The following is a 19,022-nucleotide window of genomic DNA, read 5'->3' as shown; positions in this document are numbered from 1 at the left end:
CCCCCTGCCTCCGCCACTGATCTCAGATGTTTTCTAAAAATTGTTTAGCTGTGCTACGTTCCAAGTTTGATCTGTAATATCATGTGCATGTTAGGGGTATAAGTGGTTTTGTAGTCTAAGTCAAGGGTTGTCTCTTCTGTTTCATATATTATAACTTTGGGCCTTGATGCAATACAAATATCCCATCTGCGCAATCTCTCTCACGGATTAACATGGTATCAGAATTCAAGATACGTCAGAATCCATGTTAAATATAACCTGAGGTGTCAATATTTTCCACACTCCAAGACAAGGACAGTCAATATGAACAGATGTGATGCACCATTATTAAGTCTGCAGCTAAAAAAAAGGTCCTATTCATTCGAGTACAATGGCTGCCCCATGCTACGGAAAATTGATGTACATGATACTCCCTCCGTCCCATAATATAAGAGCGTTTTTACTTATATTATGGGACGGAGGGAGTACATGATATGGAAGAAGTTTATGTAAGATTTTAAAGAAGCGTTAGACAAAGTATGTTATCTTAAAAAGCAATAGAACTCAACTGCATGTATTTTAGAGTTCAAAAAAAGAATAGAGGCCTTTTTAGAAACTAAAACGGCACTCTAAACTAAAGCTTAGTTGAGAGGTTTTGGTAAGCCACAGTCCATGGGGAATCTTTGATATAAGCAAAAGGTATCCATCAGCAAGTACAAATGCAGAACAAGTGAACATACTTACAAACCACGGGATGATTGAAACATTTCAGAAGGCAGAGGTCCACTAAAGTTGTTTTCACCCATATATCTAGAAGGATGAAAATTTATTAGATAAGTGGAACAACAAAAGTGATAAAGTCCTAAATTTGACGCACTGACAAAAACTTGGAGAAAGTAGGTACAATAGCAATAAGATTACAATAAAGTGCTCCCATCCCACCCAAGCCCCAATTCATTTTCTTTGCTATTACTGCATATCAAAATGTTAAATGAGATACTTAAAGCTTGGTTCATTTCATCAACCAAAGGATAAATAGACCATGATACACCCAAATTAACTTAATCAGGTTGTGCCAATATTGACTAATTAAGTAATTATCACCAATAGACATAACACTTAACAGAATTGATAGTATCTTCCCATAACCTGAAGTCATATTGCTATGACCTTGCATGACTAATATTCTCCATTTGAATCAGATAGTAATATATGTATGCCAAACTAGACAAGGAGACATGCAAAACCAGGGCAGAAACACAAGCCAGCAAGGCACCTAGTGTGGAGGAGATTGATATTGGAAAGGTGCAATGAAAGACATCTGGCACCTATCTTCGGTAGATGCAGAGCTATGAGGCCAATATTACAGTTTAAAGGTCAACAATTATATGCCTTGGAAGTTGCAAGAACTCAAAATTGTTGATTAATTGCATTCTTCTTGGAAACAGGCAGGAGGGCTGTCTTTTCATTTAGACGAAAAGAATTAAATTTGTATTGTTTCCTGAAGAAGGGGAGAGCCTTGGCGCAGCGGTAAAGCTGTTGCCTTGTGACCATGAGGTCACGGGTTCGAGTCCTGGAAACAGCCTCTTGCAGAAATGTAGGGAAAGGCTGCGTACTATAGACCCAAAGTGGTCGGACCCTTCCCCGGACCCTGCGCAAGCGGGAGCTACGTGCACCGGGCTGCCCTTTTTATTGTTTCCTGAAGCAGTTTGCTCTATGTGCACAAGGTTTTCTAAAATTTCCTTGAAAACACGACCAACTTTATTAGGCAAATAAAGGTTAAAAAACTTTATTAGGCAACTAATCTACCCCTAATTCAATTTACTTTTGAAGTTGCAAAATGTAAGTCCGTAACTAGAACTTACAGGTAGCTTAATCTCCCATAACGACGCAATGGTTCTATTGAGCTTGATAAATTGTTTGACCTCAAATCTCTGCATATATAAGGCAGCCACGAACTTGAGAATTAGGTACAACTATGAAATACCAGCAAAATGTATAAAATTTAATATGAAGGATTTTACTTATGAACAAAAAAGATCCATCTCATGCATAGCTTCCTCCAGGCTAAAAAGCACGGACACGCCAGAATCAGCCGAACTGCCGTCCTGATACGGCGGGATACGGGGATACGCCGGGATACGCTGGGATACGCGAACTAAGCCGTGTCCCACGAATTTCGATTAATAATAAGGAAAAAATTACAGGGATACGGTGGGACACGTCTGGGACACGGCCCAGCCCAAAACCAGCCTCGGTCCAACCCAATACAAAACCCTATATGTCTCCCGCACCTTCTCTGTCATGAGAACGAGGTGCTCCCTCCCAGGTCGTACTGCACGAGCCGCCGCCTCCTGGATCGACGCCGCCACCGGCGACGCCTGGATTCGGCGACCGCTAGCCCCAGCACCAGCAGCCTTTACTCGCAGGTAACCCAACAGCCTCTCCTATTCCTCAACCTCTTCCTCTTTGATTCGTCATATTTCTACCATTAAGCTGCTGGATCCTGGATGTTGCTTGCTATCTTGTGCTGCTGGGTTGAATGCTTGCGCTGCTGCTCCATGTTGCTTCAAGTATGTTTTGTCCTCTAATCTTTCAATTATGTCTTCTCCTCTAATCTTCTTTACTGTTTGTGTTTGATATGTTTTGCAAGATGGATGCAGCTTGCATGGGGGGATGAGGATCAATCAAGCACTTGGCAAAAAAGATTTCTTTCTTATTAATTTTCTGTCTTAACTTAATATTACATGCCATATTTTTATTTTATTATATACATACTCGCCGTATCCCCGAATGGCTGTTTTGGGAAAATGCCGTATCCCGTATCCCCGTATGCGTATCCCCGTCTTTCCGTCCCCGTGTCCGTGCTTCTTAGCCTCCAGGCATTACAACAAAGCTAAGAACAAGATAAAATAGATGTGGCTGCATAGGGAATTGAACATTTTACTATTCTCAGGTCTTCCATTGCCCAAGATGAAAACAAATGTTCAAACACATTTAAAATGTTAAAATGAAAAATTCAACATCTGAAATAGTTGTCCGCCTAACATAGACTACATTGCAAGTTAGAAGGTATGCCTAAATACTGTTCACAGTGTTTCATTTACTAAACCAATAGCTTATTGATGATTGACAATGGATGCTGGAGATAGATAATATTAAGATTTATGACAATGGCATCATACAAAATCAGGCTAGAAAACAATGTCTGGAACTATAAAAATAGTAAGATTTAAGACAGTAGCAGCATATTATAGGGTAACTGTCTAAAATATTATCAGAACCATAAAGAGTTATACTACTATCAAGCATAGCTAAACAAAAGCAATGCCTTCAAGCAGAAGTTTCAGAAAACCCACAGGTATGTTAGATTGGGTAGATTTGGGGGGTTACTAGGAAACTGGCCAATTCCACATTTTCTCAGTGATCTGCTTAACATAAAAAAACATTAGTAAATAATAATTATACTGATCATGGAACCAAAGTATAGTTCAGTATGACAGTTGCAGACGTACAATATTGAAATATTTGCCCCATCTGCTATGAAATCGAAAGTAGAATTTCCACCATCAAGATCACCAAGCATCCTGCAAAAAATTCCCTGTTAAACGCAAGGCTATAAACTATTTATTAAGATGAAAAACAGATTCATGTGTCTTCTAACAAATTGTATGTCACTGATTTTTCGTATATATAGTCCTTTTGTGTTACTCCCTTAAGAGTATGATAATGATAAAAATAAATTGAGGTCACTACTATATTCTACTCCCTCCGTCCCAAATACTTGTCTTAGATTTGTCTAGTATCTAGACAAATCTAAGACAAGTAATTTGGAACAGAGGTTGTATTATTCTTTGATATTTAATAAGTTAAACCACCAGAGTGACTTACAGAATTTTCAGATTGGTCAACTTAGAGAAGTTTTTTGGAATAGGCCCTCGAAGTTTCGTTCCATATATTCTCCTGGCAAGACAAGTGCATTAGCTTAAGAAGACTGCAAAGAAAGAAGTAGTTGTACCTAATGAAAATAAACAAGTACTCATACATACAGATCTATGATATTGGTAAAATTCGCAATAAATTCTGGAAGTTGCCCTTCAATGTAATTATCGAACATCCACCTGCATAAGTAATTGCAAGGTCATGTAATCATTCTTTTCAAACATACTCTATATAATGTACTACCCTCCAGATTGACTTAATCCAAATAATTAGATTTCTACTTAGTATATAAGGAAGTAAAGGAAATGAGGCATACTTACAGGGATTGAAGACTCCCCAAACGTGAAGATTCATTAGGTAAAAGCCCACTGAGTTTGTTGTTGTTGAAGTGCCTAGCTAAGTGAAGATCATTCAGTCAGCTATAATAAACATAATAAATATCTTCGCCAATGTATAGAGTTGCAACTGAGACAGTCTGAATACAGACTGTTTCTGCAGTATAACTAATTATTTGTGTAAGATGTAACAAACATGCACTAGTTCAGCAACATGAACTTGCAATGCAGGTATAGATTGATGATAGATACAGGAAAACTTAACAATGAAGTTATACAACAAATTTACAATCCCATTTGTAAGGGGAGGTAAAAGATTTCATCACCATGTTTGTAGTTTGGAGAGATTGGCAACTTCTTGAGGTATAGAACCACTTAAGTTGTTATTGCTCAAATCCCTACAGGAGGAAATGATGAGTAAGTGGCTATCAATCATATTGATAATTCTTATCACCACACAAGTGTAGCCTCTTTGCAGTATTGATGCTAGAGGGTATAATACAAGAAAGAAAGAAAAACTATGTTGTTGCTAAACCAGGTTGCATCAAATTTAAACAATAATAGTTGGTTCTGAAAGTAGAAGATTTTGTGTACATTTAGACAGGTTCCATACTACCTAATCATTTTCGGAGTATATGTTAGGCATGGAGGCCTTGGTTGTATACCTAATCTTTTCAGTAACCACTATATATTCACCCGCAAAAAAAAAGTAACCACTATATATTCTGCAGTAAACCATTATGAATTTACGATGCAAGAGCAAACTACTGAGTGCTTAGTCAGACGTAGTAACTGATATGATGCACATTCCAACCAATGCTGTGCATCCATGCTCCTACAGCGGGTTAATTCTAGCATTCCCTAGAGTAAGCAGTTTGCACAGTAACAGACATCAATGCCACAACTCACAGAGAGACCAGCTCCGTCAAGCTGAAGAGCTCCGGCGGGATCCCGGTCAGATTCGAGAATCCGGTGACGTTCCTGCATCATCCAGAGCCACCCGTCAGTCCACACGCAAAGAGGCGCCTGAAAACTTGAAAACTAAACGGCCAGAGGCTTCGAGCGAGCGAGGAAGAGGGAGCACGAACAGGTGCGTGATGCGGCACACGGGCGAGCCGTCGCAGCGGCAGCCGACGGACGCGTTCCTCGCGAAGGACCCGGGCCAGTCCCGCGTCCCGCACGGGTCCCCCGGGCTCGCCGTCGGGCCGTACCGGAGACCCCACCGCTGGAACACCGCGAGCAGGGCGGCCGCTGCGAGGGGAGGAGGGCACGGAGAGAGATCTGTGAGGCCGCGGGCATTTCACCGCCTTCCAATCCGGTAACGAGAGCGGGAGAGCGGATTTACCGTCGGAGGCGTCGGTGGACTGCTGCGGAGACGGGGGGAAAGGCTGGCCGGGCTGGGCGGCGGCGACGGCGAGGCCGGCGAGCGCGAGGAGGAGGAGGGGGAGGGGGAGCGGAGCCATGGGCGTGGGGAGGCAGGGGTTGACTTGGGGCGGAGGAGGAGGGGTGGGAGCATTGGGGAGGGAGGAGGCCCTCCCTTGGGGTTTTGGGGCGTGGGTTTGACCTCGCGCCGTTGCGCTGGTCTGGGGAGCACGAGCGGCAGCGGAGACGAGGTCGCGGACGGCCGGGTCTCGGGAGGGGGCTGGCTGCCTACCTCGATCGGGGGTCGGACTCCGGCCGGCCGGCGGCGGCGCTGGTCTGAGCTTTGTCTGAGCAGCCTGTAAAACGAGCGGAAATGGAAATGGAAAACGCGTTTTGTTGGGTAAGCATTTTACTCCTTTTTTTCTTCTCTTTTTTGCGTGAAAGGGCAAGCGTTTTACTCGTTGACCGGGTAGTCAAACTTTTGCTCCGAAACAGCCTATGGACCCTCTTTGATTGGCAGAGACTGTTGCATGTGCCAAATAGAAGAGTGTGAAAACACAGTAATTTTACAAAATCACTTCCTCTGTCTTAAAATATAAGAACGTTTTTAACACAAGACGGAGAGAGTAGATTTTTTTTTAGGATCAAAAAATTATATGTTCGATATGATAAAACACATTATCATAAAAGACATAATGAAATAAAGGTTAAAACATATAAAAATAAGATGGAATCAATACTATGCTACTTATTTTTCTTAAACCATCAGATCTATTTTAAAAGTTCACCGGAATTATAAAGCATCTCAAACATAGATAAAATTACATTGAGATTTCGAGACCACTGAGCGACCACTACCGCCGAACGAACCGCCGACACGATGTTGTCACCACTCCCTTACCGTAGCGGGCTTGACCTTGTCGATGAAGCCGGAAAGTCTCTGTGCACATGACCCTAAGTCCTAGCGGCATGGAGTTGCAGGCACCGCAGTTGAACCCTTGCATAAATTTGAAGCACCTGACACCAAATCTTGCCACATGACAAAATACACTAACCTTGCCGACCCTAGGAGATGGCAAGAATCCACGCCGAAGCTTCTTTGACTACGTCTAGGCAGACGGACTCGGGGATGATTGAAGCTCGGTAGACAAACTCGAAGAAGAAGCACCGACATCCGCCCGAGCGCTGCATCTGTGAAGACTACTAACGGAATGAAGGCACCAGTTTCCCCTTCATGCCACCGACTGCCAAAGCGACAGGCAAAGGGGAGGCGAATCCACGGGTTCGTTGGTGAAGTACGGAGGGGGAGAGTTTACCCTATTGGTCTATAATTAAGTATATTTTTTGTTGTTATTATATACAATGACAGAGCTACAAAGAAAATATTGGGCCGACCAAGTTAAAGAAGAACGGTAAAACTTTTCAAATTTTGAACAATATGTAAATGTACTGATTTTACTAGGCATAGTCATTACATATATGTGTGCCTTTTGCTCTCATTGATTACTATATAAGAAGACTCACACATATACTACTCCTAAGCAAATAATCAATACTCCCTTCATCCGTAAAAACTTGTCCCAAGCTTGTTTCTCAAATGGATATATCAGCACTCCGTTTTTAGGTCCTTCTTCAAGTTTTGTTAGGGTTTATGTCCTGCTCAAGAAGACGAGATGGCGGCGGCTTCTTGAAGATGGAATAAAGTTCTCCCTGATTAGCCCCCGTTTCGGTGGTGTGTCTAGCATCATCGGAGGTCGAGTGGAGGTGTGTCTCCGGTGGATCTCGCGAGATTCGGTCGGTGATTGACTTTGGTGAATCTGCTTGGATCTGGTCTTTGTTGAAGTGTTTTCATGTTGAATCCTTCTGATCTAAATTGCTCTTCATCGGTGACGGTTGTTGTTCTGGTGCGTTGGTCCTATGGAGGCTTAGCACGACGACTTCCCTTTTGTCTACAACAAGTTGTGACCGGCTCTGATGAGGGAGGGGCGATGACGGCGGTGTGTCTTTGGCTTGCATGAGTGATTGTAGTCGTCGCTAGGTGGTCTATGAATCTAGATATAATTTTTTAATATTCTTGGTGTTCGTTGTACTGCCATGATTGAAGATTTGTATATTTGAAGTTTCTTGAAAAAAAAAGGACCCACAAAACAGTAGTGTGTAAAATCAATCATAAAAAGGACAACCAGAAAGGAAAAATCTACACAATTCTGATGGAGAAGTTGACAGGGGATTTGGCTAATTATATCATCTGACTGAGAATGGCAAAAACGTTAGATAAAAATTGCTTTTTTCTCTCTCAAAAAAATGCATATTTTTTCTTGGATGTGATTTGTTTGCGCAAGGTTACGAAAATCTAGCGGTTATGGTCTGATCGGGTGAATCGTGCAGAAAACAGGTCATGACAGGTACAATTATCATCCAAGGATTATACTAATAGAACAAGATCCATCAAATCAATGTCTCGATGTTTTGCTTTGGCCGGTGGAATTTGAATTTCTAGCACATCAATTCATCCTTTTTCTCTCTGTGCTATGCTTTTAGATATCGTAGAAATACATAGTTTTGAGCCCACTGATAGCACACTGAATTTTCTTGACCAGCGGATATCTTGAGAAACAGGCCGCATGCTTGCTTCCTAGTCAAATAAACGCCCACATTTTCTTCTGAACTAACTACTTCCTCCGTCCCATATTCTGAGCGTTTGCTTCTGATCCTTGTGCTGCTGAGCTCCTTTTCCCCTGTGTCAAAGGGAGCTGAAAGTTGACAACAATATTGTCGAGTGGCTTTCATTTTGTGCTGGCCCATTTTCTCATTCGTGCACTGGTGGTCTTAGCCTGCAATCACACAAGCAATGAGCTAAAAAAATCCCAACAACAAAATGATTGTTCCGAAAAAAGTGATAACAGAAAAGAAGATAATAGACTGTTGAATTTCATGACAAGATAAACCAGACATATATAGAGCAGAAAAGAGGAGCTCTGACTTACCTCATCGTCCCAATCACATCTCATGGTGAGGTAGACTAACACCAGCGTCTGAACAGCAGTCCCGCCAATCAACCCAGACCAAATTCCCTGCAAAATTTAAGTCATGCGTGATCAGAAGATGCAAATTTTCTTCTGTTCATTTTTGTTTCTCCGCCCTTGTGATGATCCATTCCCTACCCGAACTCCGAAGCCGAGCGGCCAGCCCAGTATGATCCCGATGGGCACCCCGACCAGGTAGTAGGATCCGATGTTGACATAGGCGACCAGTGCTTGCCATCCAGAACCAATAGCCACCCCTGCAATGCAACCACCCATAGTTACAATACAACACAAGCGCAATGATACAAAGAGCTTCAGTGGCATTTCTGGATTTTGAGCTATATAAGGAAATGTATGTACCTGAGAGGACGGGCTGCACGCTGTTGAGGAGGATGGTGAAGGCGAGGAGCATGGAGAGGTTGTGCACGGCGTCGAGCACGGCCTTCCCCGACGAGAAGAGGAGCGCGATCTGGTCGTTGTAGGTGAGGATAAGGCACCAGAAGACGAGCCCGATCACCACGGAGGTGGTGATGGAGACGACGATGGAGAAGCGCGCGCCCTTGCCGCTGCCCGCGCCGAGCTCGTTTGCCACCCGAACACTGCAAAATTTTACGCAAAAATTTGCCAGGCACACATGTTAGTCCACTCTGAGTCTCTGACCGAACGATGCAACACTCGGCCGTGTACTCATTGTTGAATTCGGTGTGCGTGCGTGCGTAAGTACGTACCCAGTGGCTGCCAGGAACCCTAGCGGGATCATCATCTCCCAGCCGTTGATCGTCAAGCATATGGAGAGGGCGTCCACGGCGATCTCAGCGTTGGGCAGGTACCCCGTGAGCAACACAAGCACCCTGTAGTACCAGTTCTCCATGCTGCATGCGGATTGGCAAAGAAATGCCAAAGAATCAGTGGCTAGAATGTACTCCCTTCGTTCCTAAATATTTATCTTTTTAAATATTTTAACAAGTGACTATATACGTAGCAAAATGAGTGAATTTACACTCTAAAATATACCTATATACATCCGTATGTGGTGTTTCATTTGAAATCTCTAGAAAGAAATATTTAGGAACAGAGGGAGTAGTATACACTTGTTCGTTATACTCTACGTAATTGGTACGTGCACTCTTCTAAAAAGTGTGACAAAAAGACTTACCAGAGCATGACGCCGGATGCGGTGGAGAGCTTGATGAAGTCCCAGAAGTCGGCGAAGGCCTCGACGGAGAAGCCCCTCCAGGAGAGCGGGCAGCCGCCGCAGACGACGTAGAAGAACTGCCCCAGCACGACGAGCCACCAGGCGACGTCGGCGGCTACGACCACGCCGGCGTAGCCGAGCTGGAAGCGGGTGACGAGGAGGTAGGTGACGAGGACGTGCAGCGCGAGGGTGACCCTGGCGGTGGCGGCGGTGACCCAGTTCTTGAGCTGGCTCTGCAGGAAGCGGGTGAGCGGGAGCAGCATGGCCATGGCGAAGTGCTGCGGGATGAGCCACACGCTCATCTCGCCGGCGAGGCGGGACAGCTCCGGCGTCTGGCCGAGGAGGAGCAGCAGGCGCTCGGTGAAGACGTAGGTGGGCGTGAGCGCCAGCGCGAAGAGGAAGAGCACGATCCAGGACCGCTGCAGGTAGATGCCCAGCATGTGGTGCTTCCTCGCCCCGAACGCCTGCCCGCACAGCGTCTCCAGCGCGCTCGCCATGCCCAGCTGTGAGTGTCACCACCAGTCAGCAGAAACACAATGAAGCTCACGGAACGGCCATTGGTAAACATCAGTGATTACAAACATTTTCACGGAACGGCCAAACAGCACACTGTTTTTCACCATAGCTAGCCTGAAGATCTTTTCTTTTTACTACAGTACCAAACATTTTCACTGTGACGGAATAGTTCTACTCGTGCTGCTGATCGTGCGATGGGCATGTGATGCCGGGAGCCATGACGAACTGGCCACCACAATGCAGTAGACCTGATCGGTGTCAGGGGCCGGTGCGTGACGGCGTCAGCAGCGGCAGGCGCGTACGTGGACACAAAACTGCACGAGATACAGTGTGCGGTGCGGCAGCTAGCGGCCGACCCGGTCCAGCAATCAATTTGACATGTGCTCAACCAGGACACGGTTCCTCTTGCTATGGCTTGCAGAAGAGGGACACATCTCTGGATATTATTGGCTATTGGTTTTCTGATCCAGTCCAGACTCCAGAGAGAGCAGAAACTAGTGCAGTCTCTCCTACTCCCTCTGTATTTTAGTCCGCATATAAGTTTTGTCTCAAGCCAAACATAGTAAAGCTTGACTACATCATGGCTAGGAAAGACTATCAACATATAAGATTATAGTAAAGTGTTCCCCTCAGAAAACAAAAGCTGCTCGTGAGGTATACCCACTTAAGTGCTACGAAATTAAAATCCGAAAGTTACTTGTAGCACGCAAGCTGTAGCTGTGGCGACACCAACCACATGATCCCCGCCTCGCCCATGAAGCGGGAAAAAAGGGGATGGTGGTCGGCATGCTACGTGTATAGTACTCCCTACGTCCGAAAATACTTATCACAGAGACGAATAATCCATTTATGTGACAAGTAATTTGAGACGGAGAAAATAGTATTACTCAAGGCGGCAAGACGCCACGAGCTGGATATGATGATAAGATACGGCGGCGGTTCCATCGTCAGAGCTGACCATGCAATACATTAGGGCGGGGTGCAAGCAAGGTCGACCGGTTCATAGTCCCAAACCAATTTGGCAACCAACAAACGAACGCCGTCACGTTCCTGGTTTCTTTACTCGATCCTGTCCCCTTGTCTTTTCCGGAACGAGCGCGATCGATTGTGCTTCTTCTACGTAAGATCTTACTCATCGTTTCATTTATTTCGAATATCAAATAAGGAAGCAAGCCCACGGAATTAAGATCTGAAAGCTACTGCATGGTTGCACGAGAGGAGCTCCAAGTGCGACGCTAGATATCCCAATCGTGGAAGAGCAGGCCCGCACTGTCTCCCTCGAAAAACAGCACTGCTGCTGCTCCTGCCCCGCTAAACGAAATGAAGACCTGAAAGCTGCTCCCAGCGGCGATGCACCCGTGTTCGTCGGCCGGCGGCCGTCGGCCCAATCCAACATCCACGTGGCACGCGCGCCCGCGCGTATGGGAAATGGAGACGGAGTAGGAGTGGACAAGTTATCCAGATTAGCACGAGCAGCTGGGGCGTGTTGATACTTGATAGGATACGCGCGCGCGATTTCGGCGTTAACGTTGACCCTGCCTGCACTGGTTTACGCGCAGCTTAGCTACAGAGCGGGGCGGTTCAAATTAGCTGGCGGCGATGGAGGTAAACAAGGCGGCGATCGAATCAAATGCCGTGGGGTTCTTACTTCTTAGCCAGCCGATCCACCCTGTTCTTTTCTCGGCTTGTCGTTTCTGGAACGAGCCTGTGGCTATGCTTCTGAGATGGATCTACTCCGTTGTCTCGGTCTCCCGGCGTGCGCAAGGGACGGAGGAATCAACCGGTGCGTGCGTGCTAGCTCCAAATTGAAGGCATGGATCGGGCAAGGAGGCGGAGCAAGCATGAATGAACGAAGGTCTTGCTCACCAGGAATCCGAAGTTGAACCCGGCGATGACGGTGGAGGCGATGGAGAAGGCGGCGAGCTCGAGGTCGCCGATGTGGCCGATGAAGGCCTGCGAGACGACGTTGATCCCGTACAGCGCCACCCGCTGGAAGATGGCCGGCCCCACGATCCGCCACAGCCGCTTCGACTCGTCCCACCACTCCCGCGCCACCCGCGCGCCCCGCCTCTGCCCGTCCCCCTTGGCCGGCAGCGGCTGCAGCAGCGGCGCCGACGCCTCCTCCTCCTCCTCCTCCCCGTCCCCTCTCATGGCCGGCGCGCTCCGCTCGACGACGACGACGCTCCGCGCAGCTTCAGCTCCTCCGGGTTCTTTCTCGTGGTCTTTTGCTTGCGTGTTTGCGGTCGATCGGGTGCCGGGTGGTGAGTATGTATGTATATAGCGGAGGCCCCGCGCGTGCTTAATCAGCTCATTTATGTGGAGCTGCCGCTTGGCTATATCTGCCTGCCGGGCGGTAGCTGCACGTACGGGAGCCAGCCGGGGGCATACAGACGAAACTTTTGGACGGTCAGTGTACACACAGGACAGGAGGGCTCCGCCTCCGCCCGTGCCTAATCAGCTCGTTTATGGACAGGACGGTCCATAGCGCCTGAGCCGAGCCATCCACACGCACCAACCATCGGCGCCCCGCCACGCCCACCACACCCATCCGGCCGGAGATCGAGTGGAGAAGCTCATTCAGAAACCCAGCAATCTACAATGAACTGACGAGGCTGTCTTTTTCATTTTTCTTTCTGAAAAGAGGCGCCAGCTGACAAGGCTGTCAGCTCGACCGGTGTGGCCAACGCGAGGCCGCCGATGAGCATCGCTTCGCCGGCGGGGTCGGACGAGATCTAGCACCACGTCGCTGTTGCGCGTCCATCCAACGGGGAGCAGGTGCGTGCGTGCGTGCGCAGGTGCGTCGGGCAAGGCCACGGCGCATCCAGGTGGGTTTTGGATCCGGGCCATATTGTTTGCTAGCACCAGTCGTCTAGCACTCCTCTTGTCCATACTGACGCGTGATTTGATCAAAAGTGAAAGCGGACTGTTTTTTAGTATTGCCCATGGGAACTGAGGCCATCTCAGATGCTTAGAGCATTGACAAGCAGAATTGGCTAATTTTCGATCCCCAAGTACTCCCTCCGTTCCAAATTACTCGTCGTAGAAATGAATGTATCTAGAACTAAAATACATTTAGATACATTCATACCTGCGACAAGTAATTCGGAACGTGCGATTGATGAGGATGAAAACAAGAAGAAAAAAAGAATACATAAAATTAAAAGGTGGTCTGTGATGGGCCGCATCCTACGTGGAGGGCTGTCTGGACATCTCCATATCCTCTTCATATTTGGTGTGATGAGATTCGCGGACAACCCGGTCACATGAGGACAAAGTGAGGGAGGGGGGAGGGGGGTCCGGTTGGGTGGCCTTTTTCTTCTTTTTTGTGTTCGGACAGTGACGAACTGTAAAATGAGACGTTTGAGATCCGGTTGTAGATGCTCTTTATATTCTTTATGGTGGAACCAACCCATCAAAATTCAAGTGCTAGACTTGGCGTTGGTGCTCATATTTTTAGATTTATTTTAGGCTTTACAATGGTGTTCGTACTATGGTAGTAAACGTTTCCGTCGACTACGAAGGCATCTGTAGTGACTTCGTAATCCCAACATGATGTGTAGGCTCAGCCTTTCGGAGGTATTCATAGAGGTAGAATGTACGCGTGTGCATTTATAGGGACGAGTATATATGCATATGTATGAGCATCTATGTATGTACTATGTAAACAGAGTGACATTAGCAAAGTCGACTTTTTTTATCTATTCATATCATGGTAGTATAAAGAACATAAAAAACAAAAATTACATCCATGTCAGTAGACCACCTAACAACACTAAAAGCACTGGAACGAGTCGAAGACATGCCGCCATCATCGCCTCTCCTTCACTGGAGCCGGGCAAATCATGTTATAGTAAACAATCAGTAAGTTGTCGTGCTAAGACCCCAAAGGACCAGCACATTAGAAAACACAACCGTCATCAATGAAGAAAAGTGTAGACCAAAAAGATTCAAACGCGAACGAACGAAGATTAGATCCAAGCAGATCCAATGAAAACAAATATCGACCGAATCCGACGAGATTCATAGGAGACACACCTCCATACGCCCTCCGGCGATGCTGGACTCACCTCCGGGACAGGGGCTAGGTGTGGAGAGTCTTATTTCATCTTCAAAAAGTCGCCACCGTCTCGGCTTTCTGAGTAGGACACAAACGCTAAACAAACTCTAGAAAATACCTAAGGACGAAACAAAAGTCCTCTTATAGGCAAGGGCGGGATCCACCACGCCTCATGACCTTATGGCTAGAAAAGACGAGGTAGATCGGTAGTACTGCCTGTGAGAGGTGAGAAAACCCTAGTCGTCTTGGAGGCGCTTGTGGGAAGGGTCGATGAGAAAATGATCTAGTAGTACTATAATTGTATTAATAAGCTGCTCGTGAAACTCATTATATTGTACATTAAGCTCATTAAGTTTTAAAACCAAATTCAATTATTGCCTGTTCATTATAGTAATATTGAGCCAGCCGATCTAGCTAGCACTCGCTCACAACCGCTCGTTTGCTAGTTATAGTAGGCGAGCATAGTTTAATAATCATCCGTTAGCCGTTCATCGGTACGGTGTCATCGATGAGCGAAGCCTCTTTGGCTCTTGTGCTTGCTTCATTCGTACGTCTACCGCGCGATCGTCGCAGTCGCAGCATGAGGACGGCTTCCCAGAAATTGAAGCGCACGCAAGCACGAGGCATGCGTGGTTTTTCATTTCTCCCGCTGACACAGCTCATGTTTTCTTCTCGAAAAAGACCGCGAGCTCAGAGAAGCGCTGCAGTGGTGATGACGAACGAACAGCCGAACAAGCGCCTGCTCCATGTTAAAACGGCCGATTGTGCGGCGCTAGGGCTGGAATTCGAGCCGAGTCGAGCCAGCTCGGCTCGATTCGCTAGAGCTCGTTTTGTTAACGAGCTATCTCGACTCGACTCATTATTATAACGAGCTTAGATTCAAGATTGACTCGACTCATATAACTCGCGAGCTATCTCGTTTAACTTGTTAAACTCGTTAAAGATATGAACATAAAATCCTCAAATGTTATAAAAATAATTATGTATATATTAAACATATATATCACTAAACAATAGTATTTCCTCTGTTCACTTTTATAAGACCTTGAAGACATTTTAGACAATGTGCAAAACAGCCTATTTTGAGTTGTCTGAAACGACTTACAAAAATGAACGGAGGGAGTAATTTTTTGTAACACATGAGTTTTTTGGGTGCCTGGGCCTTCAAAGACTAGGCCTTATGTTGCGCGCCTAGAACATAGGGTGCTGAGTGGCTAATCTTTTTTGTATTGAGAGTAGCTGATCTTTTGTACCGAGCCTAGCGAGTTATATGAGTACTCTTAAGATTGGCTCATTTAATTTGGTCTATAAATGATCTTAAACTAAAGCTCAGCTTGGCTCATTATTCTTTGAGTTCAAGTCGATTCGAGCCAAGTCACGAGCTACTCGTTTAGTTCACGAACTTTGAGCTTTTTTTCCAGCCCTATGCGGCGCTTGGATCTGGAAAGCTACAGCATTGAACAGTTCAACACTTTTACTAACTTGGCTTCGCGGTTAAAATGTTCGATTTTGCCACGCTTGGATCCGGAAAGCTACAACATTGGGCCGTTCTACACTCCAGCTTGACTTGGCGGGGAAGAGGACACAGGTAGAGGGGAGCTCAGCGCCGATTTGCATTTCGCTTCCTTCTCCGCCGCATCTTGCAACAATGTGAGAGGCGGACACAGTAGAATCCCTGACCACTTGCTGACTATGTCATCATCATCATTTTTTTTCAGATCAAAGGGGCCACACGGCCCTATTTTCATTTTCATGAAAATGGAGTTGTTTACAGGGCAACAAACCAACCATTACATCATTAATTGATCTAGAGCCACATCACGATGCTCCAGTCTAGCAAGCCTAGTCATCACACACCATTGATATATATCACCACACCAGGATACTTCAATCTACCCAAAACTAGCCAGGAAAGGCCTAGCGGCACATTAGCTACAAAAGTTTCAACAGATTAAAGGACGACAACCAAATTAACCGGGAAACCTAATCATCACATCATCATCGCAACAGGAAGGGGTAGTAATCAATGTTTTAAAAAGCGGACTATGGCATTTAGCGGCGACCCTTAAAAACAGCTATAGCTGGGTTATAGCGGGCTATAGCGGAGCTATAACAGTATACATGAAATTATTTAGCAGCAACATCCTCAAACAGCTATAGCGGAGCAATAGCAAAGCTATAACCAGCTATTTAAAACTATGATAATAATCTTTCGAGTTCCGACCCCAATAATCCTACACCTACCAAGGGGGTTATTAGAAAAGTTTTACGTAACTTCCGAATATGGCACGCATGCGTGCGTGCAGGGGCGAACCTAGCTATATGGCGTGGTTTGGCGAACGCCATACCTAAGCTGCCGTGCAAATACGTATATGTACTACTATACTAGTGTATTAGCCTGGCGTATTTTTCAGGTAGTAGGGCGTGCGCGTGCCTCCTATTGGGCTTGGTTACTGCCGATTGAATGACGGGCCGTGCCCATGGGCTGAAGGACACAGACGCACGACTGCTAGGCAGACTACGACTCTACGAGACGAGAATACGAGTCGTTCGTTGCTACTTTCTCGCAAGACGGAGGCGGCGCGGCGGCGCTTTAGAGGCTAGGGCACGGCCGCACGGACGCATGGCAGCGGGCAGCCGGCAATCAATCACCGGACACCGTGGGCACGAAGGCGGCGACAGGCAAGACGGCGACAGGCTCCGAGATCAGCAAGGCGGCGGCCGCGACTCGTCGAGTCCGCAGGGTTTGCAGATGACACCGCCGAAGAAGAGGATTAAGTATGTAATGAAAGGTATAATTTAGTTGTACTTCTTCGGTTCTTCCCCTTGATCGCATCATTTCAATTGTGTCATGTATGTACTCAGGTTACTTGCTTGAACATTTATTTAATTATTCTACTGGTATTGCTCCAACATCCAATTAGTTTCTCTTGTGTTCTCTTATACAGATTTAAAGAGTATTTTTGCCAAAGCCAGTGGCACTAGCACCTCGAGCCCAGCTCCAACTTTGGAAGTAGTCGCTGAACGACAAGAAGAGCCCGCGCATCAAGAGAATGTGCGGATTGAAGTTTCAGCATCTGTTCAAGAGGAAGAGGATGAAGGCGAAAATTATATTGAGAATGAACCAATAGCTAGAGACGGGGGAGAGGGCAAGTTCATTGAGGAGTTGCATCCTGACCACATCCAGCCTGATCCCGGGCTTCGTATTCCAATTAATAATTTTCATCCCAACATTAGAGATGAAGTTAGATTGGCTTATGTGGCAAAGGGTCCAACTCGACCGGTCGGTCATACGTACGAACGTGATCATTTTGACAGGGCCTTTTGTGAAGCATGGTATGAAAAAAATCCTTGGTTGGAATATAGCGTGGAAAAGAATGCAGTCTATTGCTTTTATTGTTTTCTTTTCAGACAAGATCCGGTGGATGAAAAATTTGGTCATACTACCTTCACCAAAGATGGCTACAGTACTTGGAAGAATGCATACAAGGCATTTCCTCTTCATGTTGGTGGCCCCAGGAGTATCCACAATCAATCAAGGACAGCATATGAAGATTTTAAAAATCAAAGCTCAAGTCTGAAGCGTAAGGTTACAGTCTATAACAAAGAATCATTAATCAAGTACGAGACCCGTTTGGAAACATCTTTGGGGATTGTAAGTTTTCTTGCATTGCAAGGTGAACCATTTCGTGGACACAATGAATCTGCCCTTTCCTTAAATAAAGGTAATTTTCTAGAGATGCTTGATTGGTACAAAGCAAGAAAGGAGGAAGTGAGAATTGCGTTTGATGAGCTATGCCCAGGAAATGCACAAATGATTTCTTCAAAAATTCAAAAAGCACTTGCCAAAAGTTGTGCAGATGGGGTCCGAAGAGCAATAAAACAAGAGATGGGGGATAATCTTTTTTCGGTTCTTATTGATGAATCTCGTGATATATCAGTAAAAGAACAAATGGCCTTGGTTGTTAAGCTTGTCTTGACCCAAGAGACTCATTTTCCAAGTTTGATTTGGACAAAGTTGCTAAGCTTACAGACATCTATGATGCAGATTTCTCCAGTGATGACCATAAGCGTATGAAAACCGAGCTCCAGTTGTTCATCAACCACATGAAAAGACATGATGACTTTAGAGTTTGTTATGATCTTGCAAGCCTAGCCAAGAAAATGTTTGAACTTGAAAGAAATATTATGTTCCCTCTGGTTTATCGCCTTATTGAGTTGGGGTTGCTTCTACCGGTGGCAACGGCATCGGTTGAAAGGGCCTTCTCAGCAATGAAGATCATCAAGACTGATTTGCGCAGCAAGATGTCCGATGGTTGGCTTGATGACTTAATGGTGTGCTACATCGAGAGAGAGATATTTAAAGGACTTGATCTTGCTGAAATTAAGAAAGAATTTCAACATGAAGGTAGAAGAATGCCATTGCCACGTTCTATTTAATGAGAGTAAATCTTCATTATGGGTATGTATTCTTTCTAACTATCTTCACTTGCATAATGTTGTTTCTATCCTTATATCCTACTAGTTACTAATTCATGATTTATCTCTGGTGTTTATGTTTTATAGGTCATTTTTATGCCGGTCTAGGTAATATAAATGGTTTTTTTGGC

The 19,022-nt window shown here is 45.7% G+C and overlaps 3 protein-coding genes across 3 annotated transcripts in view; 1 reads left to right on the top strand and 2 right to left on the bottom strand.

The window, feature by feature from the left end:
- The window catches only part of LOC119328991 (probable LRR receptor-like serine/threonine-protein kinase At1g56140), a 9,327-nt gene extending 3,350 nt beyond the window's left edge, over nt 1-5,977 (bottom strand). The window contains exons 1-11 of the mRNA XM_037601973.1: nt 5,602-5,977; nt 5,345-5,507; nt 5,166-5,237; nt 4,583-4,654; nt 4,242-4,313; nt 4,029-4,100; nt 3,871-3,942; nt 3,495-3,566; nt 3,339-3,407; nt 1,845-1,913; nt 724-789 (exon numbers count right to left, since the gene is read on the bottom strand). Coding sequence (XP_037457870.1) covers nt 724-789; nt 1,845-1,913; nt 3,339-3,407; nt 3,495-3,566; nt 3,871-3,942; nt 4,029-4,100; nt 4,242-4,313; nt 4,583-4,654; nt 5,166-5,237; nt 5,345-5,507; nt 5,602-5,719 — 917 coding nt within the window. The 5' untranslated portion in view covers nt 5,720-5,977. The remainder of the gene's footprint in view (nt 1-723; nt 790-1,844; nt 1,914-3,338; nt 3,408-3,494; nt 3,567-3,870; nt 3,943-4,028; nt 4,101-4,241; nt 4,314-4,582; nt 4,655-5,165; nt 5,238-5,344; nt 5,508-5,601) is intronic.
- Nucleotides 5,978-8,024: 2,047 nt separating this feature from the next.
- On the bottom strand, nt 8,025-12,630 carry LOC119329707 (protein DETOXIFICATION 27-like). The gene is made up of 7 exons (XM_037602780.1): nt 12,222-12,630; nt 9,801-10,342; nt 9,373-9,516; nt 9,005-9,243; nt 8,783-8,901; nt 8,606-8,692; nt 8,025-8,452 (listed from the first exon to the last, which is right to left on the bottom strand). Exons 1-7 carry the CDS (start codon nt 12,504-12,506, stop codon nt 8,405-8,407), a joined length of 1,464 nt encoding a protein of 487 aa, XP_037458677.1. The 5' UTR covers nt 12,507-12,630; the 3' UTR covers nt 8,025-8,404.
- A 4,093-nt stretch (nt 12,631-16,723) lies between these two features.
- On the top strand, nt 16,724-18,490 carry LOC119333170. Its single transcript, XM_037606165.1, has 2 exons — nt 16,724-17,204; nt 17,361-18,490. Exons 1-2 carry the CDS (start codon nt 16,877-16,879, stop codon nt 18,488-18,490), a joined length of 1,458 nt encoding a protein of 485 aa, XP_037462062.1. The 5' UTR covers nt 16,724-16,876.
- Nucleotides 18,491-19,022: the final 532 nt, after the last annotated feature.

Source organism: Triticum dicoccoides, chromosome 7A, assembly GCF_002162155.2.
Source record: "Triticum dicoccoides isolate Atlit2015 ecotype Zavitan chromosome 7A, WEW_v2.0, whole genome shotgun sequence".
In the NCBI taxonomy this organism is placed as follows: domain Eukaryota; kingdom Viridiplantae; phylum Streptophyta; class Magnoliopsida; order Poales; family Poaceae; genus Triticum; species Triticum dicoccoides.
This window is presented reverse-complemented; position numbering and strand designations above follow the sequence as displayed.

Excerpts from the sequence above, each read along its gene's own strand:
- LOC119333170 (XM_037606165.1), top strand. The coding sequence starts at position 16,877 with ATGACGGGCCGTGCCCATGGGCTGAAGGACACAGACGCACGACTGCTA. Across the intron at positions 17,205-17,360 it reads GATTAAGTATGTAATGAAAG|ATTTAAAGAGTATTTTTGCC; the intron begins GTATAATTTAGT and ends TCTCTTATACAG.
- LOC119329707 (XM_037602780.1), bottom strand. The coding sequence starts at position 12,506 with ATGAGAGGGGACGGGGAGGAGGAGGAGGAGGAGGCGTCGGCGCCGCTG. Across the intron at positions 9,517-9,800 it reads GCATCCGGCGTCATGCTCTG|CATGGAGAACTGGTACTACA; the intron begins GTAAGTCTTTTT and ends ATCCGCATGCAG. Across the intron at positions 8,453-8,605 it reads GATGTGATTGGGACGATGAG|GCTAAGACCACCAGTGCACG; the intron begins GTAAGTCAGAGC and ends GTGTGATTGCAG.